Here is a 13,141-nt window from a genome sequence, read left to right as displayed (position 1 = left end):
AGCCATCACCTGATGCACTTAAAACACACATTCTTCCTAAAGACACACTTCTGAAGAGAATTGCTGAATGTTGCATCTAACAGGGACTGTGCTAAGAAAAACTGTTGTTCTTTATTACTAATTTGAAGCTGCAAATTTGTACTGGAAATTTCAGCAGATTCTTCAAAGCCAGAACATTAGCCAGCTAATATTGACTCTGGCCGGTGTCTGGACTCCACCTGATACTTGAAAAGTGCATCTGTCTTCCCCATAATTAGCTGCACCTTTGTCATTTATCCTGTCTGGACTGGCTGTATCCTTAGGAAGTTGCATGGAGTGGAGGCTGGATTCTCAGCAGTATCTGGATGCAAGTAGTACCAGTGGTGGGTGAGGATTATTTTTAAGAAATTAGTATAATGAGAAGTAAGTCTCTTGGGCTCTAGAGCAGGATTATTTTCTTTCTTTCTCTCTTTCTTTCTTTCTTTCTTTCTTTCTTTCTTTCTTTCTTTCTTTCTTTCTTTCTTTCTTTCTGGTGGTACCCAGTACCAGGTTCCTGGAAGCCCTTCTACCTCCGGGTTACACTCCCAGACCTATTTTTATATTTTTTAAATTTGGAAACAGGGTCTCTTAAGCCAGCACGGCTGGCTTCGTTCGAACCTGCGCGATCCTCCTGTCTCTGCCTCCCAAGCGCGGGGATTACAAGCGTGCGCCACCACGCCCTGCAGAGTAGGATCATTTCTATCCAAGGCCCTTGCATTTCTATGCAAGGCCCATACCGTGTGCACCACTCCCAGGAGGAGGGGTCCCAATGCCTGTGGGGATGCACACTCAGATTCGGGCCAATCCCATAGGCCACAGGTGATTGGATTCCTCCTTTCAGAAGATGCACCGTACTGCGTCTCCGTGATGACAATTGGACGGGCTCCTGTTACCAGCACAGACGCCCCTTCTCTGGCTCACAGAGGCCTCCTGGAGGTGGTAGAACTGCTATACTGGTGCCCAACGTGCACGTGTTCCATAGGATTAAGAAGTGCAACTGAACAAAAGACCAAAAGGCCAACACACTCACGTAATTCTGAAGCACCAGGAGCTTTAGTTCCAACTGGAGATAAATTCTGGTGAAAGGCACATGACATTTCTGGCTTGTTCCTGAAAACTATATCTGCAATTCCCACTTTCCAAGGATGGAAAAGTAGCCAGAGCCCGCTGGTGCCGAGAGCCGTCCTCCAGCTGCCGGAGGCAGACGGGTCCCGCCTGCTGCGCTGTCTCCACTGGTTTTATGGGCGCAGTTCTCACACCCTGTTCTGCTATTAAAAATAAAATGAGGCACACATCACATGTCTGTCCCAGACTGCAAGACTCATTTCCTTCTAATAAGTTTCTGATTTGTCTGGGCTTTCTTTACCTAGAGAGATTGAATCTCCAGAGACTCCCATTACAGATTTCTAGTTTTGTACCTTATTTTCCTCCCCCTTCTCTGCTATTTTGATAGAAAATGAAGTTAGTGGCTGCTTCTGCAGACAGACAGACAGACAGAAAGACAGACAGACACACACACACACACACACACACACACACACACACACACACACTTTGTTTCTCTCTCTCTCTCTGGGAGTCAGGAACAGATATTCTATGCAAACAGATAAGGAAAGCTTTGACCTACCTACTTTACAATTGATAATAAATTTGCTACAACTAAATGTTACCTACAGGCCCCCCAAAACAGGACCCTGTACAAATAGGTGTCTGCTCTGTCCTGGGCTGGTTACATCCCGCAGAGCAAATCATGGGTATTCAAGGTCTTGAAGGATCAGGGCTTTGCGCAGTGGGCAGTCCTTGAGTGACACTCCCCTGTCCCCAAACACATTGTCTTTTGATTTGCCAAATCCAGAGGCAAGTCTGGTAGTAGCCCAGACAGCTAAGTGGAGGGTGGAAAGGCCCGCAGCCAGGGCATTCATGTCCAGGCCAAGTTCTCAACCACTCCTCTGGGTGTCCAAAAGATCCAGGCTGAAGTTCATGATGAAATTTAGGGCATGCGTGGCCATAGGAGCAAGGTTGAGCACTGTCAACAGAAGGCAATGTCCTGTCTGGCAGTGCCAACAGCCCAGAAAGTTCAGGGTTGAGTCTGAAGGAATGAGATGTGGAGAGGAACCCTGTAAAGGAGTGGTCCAGAGAGGGAAGGGCAGAGCCACCCATGGCCCGGCTGCAGACTCTGATGTCTTCTGACTTTTCTCCTGCTACTTGCATGTCTGGCCCGAAGGTGAAACCTTCCAGTAGAGATTACTTCTAACTCATCTCTCAGAGGAGGCTGACCCCAGCCCCTGCCTCTGCCCCTCCCTTCCTCTGTGTCTGGTGGTCCCGGTTCAGGCTGTCTGTCTGTGCTGGTGTCCTTGAGTGCTTTGCACAGTGACCTCCAGCTGAGCCACAGCTCTAAGGTCTCAAGTAGACACTGGGGACTAGGTAGGAAAGCATATGGCTGCTTTAGGGCACACTCTTGGACATCATTGCTGAGGGAAACAGCCCCCAAATACAGACAGACTTCTTGATTCAGAACTTGGCCTGGATAAAAATTAGTTTTGTTCCTTCAATGTAAAGAAGGGGGGAGTTAGTTTGAATAGCAGGTTAACAGGGCACGTAAAAGAACACAAAGGCTTCCTGTTCTTCTTCTAAGGTCTTTAACGACGTCCGCAGATCCACAGGAAAGAGAGCTGGTAGGACCTAAGGGATCTTTGCAGCCAACCCAGCTCATTTTACACATGAGCAAGCGGAGGCCTCTGGGTTTGGCGGCAGACCTAATTAGCTATTACTCCTGGCCAGAAGCCTAGGGTCCTGGCTCACAGGCTGGTCTTTTCTCTGCTAGAGTCCACATTTATTCACAGAAACCATTCAGGCTGCAGAATTAATATTGATAATTGATAATAAATTTGCTACTGATACATGATCCTTACCTACTTAGACTGATCGTTTGTGGAGCAGCGATCTGTCTAGTGCCTCCTGCAACTTGTGGGTGAGGCAACATACAAAGAAAAAACAAGTGTAGGAGGAGCTCATAGCTGGGACGAGACGCCTTGATTTCTATGTCAATCACAGCCTTTCTAGATGTCACGTGACAGGAATGACGGGCTGCCGAATGGTCAGCAGAGAGGGAGAACTTGGCTCTGGGGAGCAAAGTCATTTTTGTGGAATGCATGGCCTTAACTTAGACTTGAAGAATGGATGTTATTTTGGCAAGGATAAAAAAAAGAGAGAGAAAAAATTGTTTGAACTGCAAGTAGTGAGTTGGATTAGATAGTAACCTTAAAAACAGCCTTGAAAGATATCAGGTTCTAATTTGTGGAATTTGCAAATGTCATATTGGGAAGAGGTCTTTGAAGATAAAGTTTGAGGATCTTGAAGTGGGGGGTTATCCTGGATTGTCTACATGGTTCCTAGATGCAAACCCTAGTGTTCCTATCAGAGGGAGGAAAAGGGAGATTTCAAACAGAAGAGGAAAAGTCAGACATTACAGGGATGTAGCCAAAGCCAAGATACCGTGGTAGCCACCAGAAGCCAGAAGAGGCAAAGAATGATTCCTTCCTAGATCCCCTAGGGGAACACAGCCCTCTGATGCCTACATCTTAATCTAAAGGTGCTGAATTTGGGCTTCTGTCCTCCTGACTGTGAGAGAATAGATTTCTGTTGTCTTAAGCTCCCAAGTTGGGGATAATTTGTTACAGCAGCCACAGGATACTAATACAAAGAAGAAAGAGGCAGAGTACAAGGTATTTTTCAGGAGCATGTTCAGATATTTAGAGAGGTAGTAATTATAGTGGTTAGGGCCAAGGGTCTGAATTAGTCTGAAGAGTGACAGCAAGTTTCTGCATGTATCTTACTATGCTGATTGAGTAGAGCCACTGTGCCTAGTGGATCATTTTTGTTTCTCTGTGGCACTTAGTACTGTGCTCAGTGCTTGGGAAGTGTCAAGGTGAGTGGTGGCAGGTGTCATGTGTGAGCTTGCACTGTTTTTGTTTTGTTTTGTTTTGTTTGTGGTGCTGGGGATGGAACCCAGAGGCATTCAACCTCCGAGCTACACCACACACCACCAGCCCAATTTTTATTCTTTATTTTTAAAACAGGGTCTCACTAAGTTGCTGAGGGCCTCATTAAGTATCTGAGGCTGGCCTCGAACCTGGATCCTCCTGCATCAGTCTCCCAAGTACTGGGATTACAAGCATGTGCCACCATGCCCAGCTACAGTAAGGGTTTTTTTTTTGGGGGGGGGGGAGTCAGAGCTATTTTATGTCTTGTTATTTGTGATGAAGGAACCTCTCATTTTCAAACTGTGATCTCAAAATTCCCATGCTGTACAACACAGAGCTATGATATGTTAGAAAAAGGTTCAGCCAACTCAGGACTAAGAGCCAGGGGGTGTTTGGAGGAAAGGACTGGGTTGGAAATCAGAGCCGTTCTGGCTGGGGGTAAAAGGCTGGGGGATGACTAGCTACCAGAAATGGGCCTTACTGATAGCAGAGTCAAATTCTCTGTCAGCTCCTAGGGAAAGTGATTAAAGTTGTCTTTTGAGCTTTTGTGACACTCTTATTGATCTGAGGTTGTTTATAGCTATAAAACAACTGTAAATTAGAGGAATGAAATAGAAGCAGCAGGATACGGAGCTCCTCTCCTCCGCTGAGGCTGGTAGAGCAGAAAGCACAGCCCCTGGAGCAGCAGGGACCTGAAGTATTTCTGCAAAAGGAGAAACTCATTCTGCTCTCCTCCCAGGAGTTGATGAGACAGTTTCCCCCTCAAAGGTGAACGCGAATCCTCGTTCCTGCTTAGAGAGGATCTTGTTTAACATGATTTTCAGCGGGGAAAGCTGTCTCATCATACCTGCTACGGTGTTTTAAGATGAACAAAGACAGCTACCCTTTTTGTTCTTTTTTCCTTCTTCCTTTTCCATCTCCTTTTTTTCCCTCTCATTTCCTTTTATTCCTTTTTTTTTTTTTTTTTTTGGTGGTGGTGCTGGGGTTCCTGGAAGCCCTTCTACCTCTGGGCTACACTCCCAGACCTATTTTATATTTTTATTTGGAAACAGGGTCTCTTAAGCCAGCGTGGCTGGCTTTGAACCTGTGCGATCCTCCTGTCTCTGCCTCCCAAGTGTGGGGATTACAAGCATGCGCCACCACACCTGGCCTTTTTTTCCCTTTTATTCTTCTTTGGCCTATTATATTTATCTTGAAGGGATTCAGCATACCACCATTTTTTTTTTTTTTTTTTTTTGGTACTGGGGATGGAACCCAGGGTCATTCTACCTCCAAGCCACATCCCCCAGCTTTATTTTTTTTATTCTTTATTTTGAAACAGGGTCTCACTGAGTTGCAGAGGGCCCCACTAAATAGCTGAAGCTGTCCACAAACCTGGATCCTTCTGTCTCAGCCTTCCAAATGCTGAGATTACAAGTGTGCATCACCACACCCGGCTAGCATATCACCATTTGTAAAGCAGTTAGGAATTATTCATAGACAATCGCCGGTAATTTCAGTGATGCAACAAACCCAGCCATGTGACCATTGAACTTCCTCTGGTTTTTTCCTTGTAGAAATCCGAGAGGCCTTTCGAGTTCTGGACCGAGATGGGAACGGCTTCATCTCCAAGCAGGAGCTGGGCATGGCCATGCGCTCTCTGGGGTACATGCCGAGTGAGGTGGAGCTGGCCATCATCATGCAACGCTTGGACATGGACGGTGAGACCCAGTGGGTGGGCGGCTCCTCCCCTGGGATGGCTACCATCTCCTCAGTGAGACACTGGCTTCATGAAGGTCCTTGCATTTGGAGTCAAGAGACTTGGAGTCATGTCTTGGTTTGCAATTAAGAGGTGAAAACGGGCTAGATTAGGGTTTCCCACCAACATTCCATGGAGCGCTCAGGGCCTGTAGAGGTGGTTTCCAGTTATTGAAGGAGTGGCATGAAGACAGATGCCTGGTTGGTGAAGCAAGTAGAGCTCTCCTGTTCTTTCCCTCCCTTTTGGAAATAGTTTTATTGAAATAGTATTTATATACTATAAAATCTACCCATTTAAAGTGTACAGTCCAGTGGCTTTAATATATTGACAGACATGCAACTAATGCCACAATCAATTTTAGAACTGTTCCATTACTCTGAAAAGAATGCCTGTACTTCTTAATCATCACCCCAACCCTTCTACCTCCCCAAACTCCAGGACACCACAGATATACTTTCTCTCTCTATAGAGCTGCCTCTTCTGGACAGCTTATATAAATGGGATCATACAGTATATGATCTTTTGTGACTGGCATAATTTTCAATATTGTAGCATGGAGAGCTATTTCATTTTCTTTTTTAGCCAAATCATATTCTATTGCATGGACATTGTAGCTTCTTTTCGTCTGTTTTACATGCTGAGTTTCTGATTATAACCTCACTGGGGAAAAGGTCTCACTCTTTATAAAAAGTTGTGATTGGCCTGGGGTTAGTCAAGGAAGGCTTCCTGGAGAAAAGGGAATTTGAAGAAGAAAAGGGAATTTGAAAAAGAGGGAGGGAGGAAGGTGAACCAGTACCTACCTCGGATCACTAGATTATAATTCTAGCTGTGACTCATTTTCTCTGCTTAATGGGGAAAGCAGTGTCTATCTCAATGACCTCACAAAGGTATTGTGGGGATCGAGTGTGCAAAAACATGTGACAAATTACATTGCCTTAAAAATGGTGGAGTCTGTTCTTGTTTTAGGTACCATGCTGCCCACAGGTAATAGCTTCCTCAGGTAATGTCAAATTTGTGAACCATTCCTAGTGGCCTCCCATAATCTTAGGGCAGGTGTGTTAAAGTCCCTACTTAAAAAATAAATAAATAAAAATAAAAATTTCAGCTGGGTGTGGTGGCATACTCTTGCAATCCCAGTACTCGGGAGGTTGGGGCAGGAAGATCATAGTTTCATGGCCATTCTCAGCAACTTAGCAAGGTCCTCCACAACTTAATAAAATCCCATCTCAAAAATAAAAAAAACAAAACAGGGCTGGGGGTATAGCTCCAAGGTAGAATGCACCTGGATTCAATCCCAGTACCATAAATTAAAATAAATAAATAAATAAATAAATAAATAAAAATGTAAAAAATAAAAAATTGTCTCCAAAATGACTCTATTCAATAATCTTCAAGATTTTTTTGTGTGTGTGCCTGCTCTGATATTCTAACATCTGTCCCAAACTGGCTATGAACCTCCTGACCTTTAGGCCCTACCTTGGTGAAAAAGTCTAGGAATGAACCTTATGGTTTTGTAAATATTATCCTTTCCTCTTGAAAGATATAAGGATCCAAAGCAGTGGGCTTTGGGCACCCTCAGGCAGAAAACGATTTGGAGACCAAGTGACAGGAAGCAGAGGAGACTGCCAGAATATCTCTTTGGAGGACTAGATAGAGGTCATGGTAGAGAGATGTGTGCTCGCTCTATGGACCGGCTGTGAGAGAATGGCTTCTCCTGCTCTCTTCTGGACTTGTCAGGAGGGGACAATAAGAGTGGCCATATGGTGAATGAACACCATGCCAGCCACCAGTGCCAACCACTCAGTGCAGCTGTGGACATTTATTTTCTGATATCTTCCAGGGGGTATTTATTAGCTGAGCAGTCCCAGCTTGTCCTCAGAGCTCTGACTGATTGTGACTCACCATGTCATTGCAGCCCTGGTATGACCTTGCTTTGTGTTTTAGAGATAGTTCTGAAAATCCAGAGCAAAGCATGTACATATGTTTTTCTTCAGCAAAATCTCTCTTCTGTTGACTTCCATAAGCATTTCAGAGTCATGTTGGCTGAAAAAAGCTTTCTCCTTAAAATAATAAAAACCTTAATCTATATCTCTTTTTATAGAACTAAGAAGTTTTGTGCTTTTGATTCTCCTCCCCGTATTTAGAGTAAAACCTAGCTGAGTGGGCTATATGCAACTTTAATTAGCAACTTTAATAAAAATGAGCTTGGTTATCATGGGAGAGTTACTTCTCTTACGATGTATGGACCTTCAACAGATCCCATTGGTATTCACCAACAGTCTCACTGCTATAATCCAAAAGGACTGACCACACAACATAGAGGAAGGAGGATTTATTGGCTCAGTCTCTTGGAGTTTTCAGGTTCAGTCGGCATGAGGCTGGGGTTAGTGGATCTCAGGGCAGGGTGGAAGGAATTAGAAAGGGGAGAGAGCAAGGCTCTGCTCTCATATCATGGAGAGGCCAGTAAGCAAGGAGATTCAAAGACAAAAGCACAGTTCCTAAAGCCACACCCTGAGGGACCCAACTTCTCCAGCCACATCTCACCTGCCTAGGTTACCACCTAGGCTGTGGTAAATCTATCACAATAGATTTACACACTGATGAAGTTACAAGCCTCATGTCCTAGCTACATTAACTCTAAACATGAATGTATGAGCTCCTCAGGGAACATTATATATCTAGCCATTCTTGTTCTTTCTACTGTATACTAACAGCAGACCCCCTTTATCTTTGGTGGTTACATTTCAAGACCCACAGTGGATGCCTTACACCATGCATAATAAAAAAGTCTGTATTATATTTTTCCTATATATGCATACCTATGGTAAGGCCTAATTTATAAATTAGGCACATTAAGAAATTAATAAGAGTAATTAATAGTAAAATAAGAGTTCCTAGAACAAAAGCTCTGCAATCATAATAATTAACTCCATCTGACAACTAAGATAACTACTAAGTAATTAACGGACAGGTAGCATATACAGTGTGGATACCATGGACAAAAGGATGTCTCACATCTGGAGCAGGATGAACCCAGATAACATGAAATTTTGTCTTATTCCTCAGAATAGTACACAATTTCAGTCTTACAAAATGCTTATTTCTGCTGGGTGGGGTGGCACATGCTTGTAATCCCAGTACTTGAGGAGCTAAAACAGGAGAATCACATGTTCAAAGCCATGCTCAGCAACATAGAGAGACTCTCAGCCAACCTAGTGAGACCCTGTTTTCAAGTGAGAAATAAAATCAAGCTAAGGTGTAGCTTGGAGGTAAAATGCCTCTGGGTTCAAAACTCAGGACCAATAATAATAAATAAAAATATTTATATCTAGAATTTTTCATGTATAATTTTGGACCATGGTGGAACTACTGAAACCACAGAAAGCAAAACCATGTATGGGGACTACTGTGTTCACTCCCTGGAGCCCAGCTCATAGAGAATTTTTGCATTACTGCAAATCCTCGCTGATTCAATGAAGGTTTGGAGTCCCATGGGACCCTGCATGATGATAATCTTCAAGGAGCTCATCAGGACTCAGACAGGAACTCCATCTAGCATTCTGTGTAGAGGTTTCAAGTTTCACCAATTTATTTGCAACTTATCATACCAAAGGTACAATTTACAAGCAAGTCTCATGGAGAATTTCTATTACTTCCTTTAACAAGAGCCCAAGTCATCTGCCATTTCACAGTGACCCATTATTAGGTAAAGCACATTTATATATTTTTAAAGCACAGCACCGTGTCCTCAAAGTTTTTTTTTTTTTTTTTTTGGTGCCTACAAAAGATTTAGCACCAAATTATGAGGATCAACCATCAATGTAGGCAGAAGGATTTCCCTAGACAATTTATTAAATGCCCAGGTGCAAAACGAGCCAAGTTAAAACTGCCTAGTGAGAAGCCAGTGCATGCCTTTGAGTGATTTGTAAGTGATATCAGGAAGGAACATTTCTGGGGTACCAGGTTCAGGATATGGATGGATTGACTCTTTTATAGTGTCCTTCTCTTAATGGGGCCTCTTGAGCTATTCAGTTAAAAAAAATTAGGATCTAATTATATCCTTCCTTTCTCACTTTTGTAACTGGGCATCCTCCACAGAGATTCGGTCCTGCCTGATTATGTTTCTCTTTGGTGTAGAACATGTGGAATGGCAGATATTTTTATGGGAAGAATGCTATTAAAAAAAAGGAAAAGGAGTCTTTGGGACATGGCAAGAATTCTTACTATCAGATGATTATGTCCCTCAGCCCACAGACCCTGGCATCCAGGGGGTAGCGGGAGAGGTGGTGGCTGTGGTTCCATGCATCCCAGCTGGCCATGATTAGGAACTGGTCTGGCCCACACACCAGTCTTCTCATTCTGGGGTCCCCTCTGATTTGCCCGCCAGTGAGGTCATACCTTCGGCGTGAGGCCCAGCTAGAATTAGCCTGAGTCTGTCTGTGTGTGCCAAGTCGACACATGAGGTTTTCATTACGTGGCTCCTGGGGCGTGGAGTGCCTCACTGGCTGCACATGTAACAGTAGCCTCCTTGGCTTAAGGAGTGCGCCTGGATTTCCTACACACAGGCTCAGCCAGACAGAGGACAGAATGGAAGGAGACCTCCGGGGCTGGGATTACTCTCCTGGTTTATAGCCAATATGCCCTCAATGGGGGGACTTATACTCTGTATGTGTGTGTGCCCACATGTGCACACATATATGTATGTATGTGTGTATATGTTTTGCATATACTAAACTACACAGAGTTAAATAAGTAAAAACTCAAAACTTCTGTCCAATACCTCGGGCTTCCTTTTTGGTCCATTACTGCAACTGTTCTTTCTTGGAACTTAATGCAATTCCACACTTCCAAGGGCTCACTGTGGCATTTTATTACTGTTTCAGCAGCCTCTGCAGCTAAGCCAATTTTACCCTAGCACCAGGTCAGAACTGGGATTCCCCTTTTCTGAGTGCATTTTTCCAGGATTTCTTTATCAGCTGTGATTATGGGAGCCCCATCCCTTCTCTGCCAAGCTTAGGACATTTAAGACCAACCTCTTGGGCTTCTGTTGCATATTAGGAATCACTTCACTCCTATGCATCATGCCATTACTTATGTGCGGTTCTTGGTGGAGTTGATACAGTAGTCACTCGAAAAATGTTCTCCCAAGCTGTTATGTTTAGATTTAGAATGTCTCCCAGACCTCCTGTCATAGATAGGGTAGCCATTTTGGAGGCAGGGCTTGGTTGCTGAGGAGGTACCACTGGAGGTGTCGTTCTGGTGATGTGGCCTATATATATTCCATGCCTCCAGCCTCTTGATCTTTCTCTCTGCTTCTGGCCTCCATGATGTGAAAATTGAACTCTTAAATTCTTTTTCTACTTCTGGCCACCATGCCCTGAACTCTGCAGACTTCACTTGACCTAACATGAATTGCAATCTCTGAAATCTCCAAAATTGTGAGCAACTAAATCTTCCTTCCTCTGAGTCGTGGTCTCAGGTATTTTGGATCATAGTGGTGAGAATGCTGACTGAAACATAAGCTAAATTCTTTTATAGAAGCCAGTTGAGAAGAGCTGCTTTGTAGTCACTGTAGGCTCTGCCATGTCTCTTTCACTCCCCTCAGCTCTGTCCAAAGGGCTGCTGGGGCCCCTCAACACCCTGCCTCATTCACTGAGAAATAAAATCTTGGTATTTTTAAGACTCAAGGGCTATTTTTTTTTTTACCAATTTTTGCATTTTTAGTAGTTTCAATAACTTTGATTATCTGGAATGAGTCCAGCCAGCCTTGCACATAGTTTTCTGAAACAATAAACCCAAGAAGCATTCTCAGTTGCCCATGGCCTTTGCATCTACCTGGCTCCCGTTTTCTAATGTAATCTCCTCCTCTTTCAACCAGCCTTATATCTCCTGTCTCTCTTTGAAACAGGTGCAGACCTTGCTCTTTTCCCCACTGATTTGCCTCTTGCTCTTCAAAGATGCTCAATTTCTTGCCATTAGTTGGAGTTTTAATATCTGTTCTCATTTTTCAACACATTTGTAGGTTTTTTGCTTATAGCTGTGATTTTTTTTTTTTTTTTTTTTTAGGTTCACTACTGTCTGGGTAGTGAATCTGATTTAGTTTAGTTAAATTTAAAAGGATATATCTGGTGTCCATTGAATGTGAACTTTCTTATTTTTGTGGTTAGCAAATTCACTTGTGGTTCATTAAAAAAAAAAAATCAACTTAGCTGTGTAGGAAGAGAATCATGGCCAAATCGCATGAAAGATAGTTAGCTGTGAATCCATATAATCCTTTTTTCAATTACCCACTCAGTAAAAGTATTCATTCTTTGCTGATGAGTCATATTAATATCACTTTTCTGTTTTCATTTGCGATCTCCTAGAAGACAGAAAAGGTATATGCTCAATGCCAAGTAGGGCTCAGTTCCATTTCATCATCAAACACAGCACTGTATTAATTTGAGTGTTCTGGAATTTGCATTAGATCAATGCTATGGTTTGAATGTGCTCCCCAAATTTCATGTGTTGAGAACTTAATCTCCCAAGTCATGTGTTAATGGTATTTAGAGGTAGCACCTTTGGAAGGAGAGTGAGTCATGAGGAACCCTCAAGAAGGGATTAATCCATTCAGTGATTAATGGATTACTGAGGGTGTGGTTTTGTTATAAAAGTGAGCTCTTTCTGATAGGCTCACTCTGTTTCTGCATGCAGTGACCTCTACCATGTTATGAAGTACCAAGGCCCTCAGTAAATGGCAAGCAGACACTTGCACCCTTACATTGGACTTTCAGCCACCAGAACTATGAGCCAGATGATTTTCTATTCTTTCCTTCCTTCCTTTTCTTTCTTTCTTTCTTTCTTTCTTTCTTTCTTTCTTTCTTTCTTTCTCTCTTTCTCTCTTTCTTCTTTCTTTCTTCATACTGAGGATTGAAGACAGGGACACTCTATCTCTGAACTACACCTCTAAGCTCTATTTTATTTTATTTTTTAAATTTTTGAAACAGAGTCTCACTAAGTGGCAGAGGTCTTCACTAAATTGCTAAGGAACTTAGTTCCTTAGGTTTAGGCTGCCCAGGAACCTGCAATATGCCTGTCTCAGCCTCCCAAATATTGGGATTACAGGTGTGTGTCCCTTGATTCCTTTTCTTTATAAAATTGCCCAGCCTGTAGTTTTCAGAATAGCTACATAAAATAGATGTAGTCTATTTTTTGAGGTAGGATGAATTCTTCCTACTCACAGACAGTATAAAGTAGAACCACTGGCATGAAGTGGAAGCAGATGGGGCTTCTAGGTCTAAAGTAGAGGTCCTCAAACCTGACTGCACATCAGACACGTAGGAAGTAGTTTTGTTGTTGTTGTTGTTCATTTAATTTCTTTTTTATTTCAAATTATACTAGTGGAGTCAGAGTGCACGGGAGT

General features: G+C 43.2%; 1 protein-coding gene across 1 annotated transcript in view; it reads left to right on the top strand.

The window, feature by feature from the left end:
* The window catches only part of CALN1 (calneuron 1), a gene marked incomplete at both ends in the record, with an annotated part of 508,467 nt that overhangs the window by 255,385 nt on the left and 239,941 nt on the right, over nt 1-13,141 (top strand). The window contains one exon of the mRNA XM_080704208.1: nt 5,558-5,701. Within this exon, the coding sequence (XP_080560334.1) occupies nt 5,558-5,701 (144 nt within the window). The remainder of the gene's footprint in view (nt 1-5,557; nt 5,702-13,141) is intronic.

The sequence above is a fragment of the Muscardinus avellanarius genome (assembly GCF_963383645.1).
Source record: "Muscardinus avellanarius genome assembly, chromosome: 10".
NCBI lineage: Eukaryota > Metazoa > Chordata > Mammalia > Rodentia > Gliridae > Muscardinus > Muscardinus avellanarius.
This window is presented reverse-complemented; position numbering and strand designations above follow the sequence as displayed.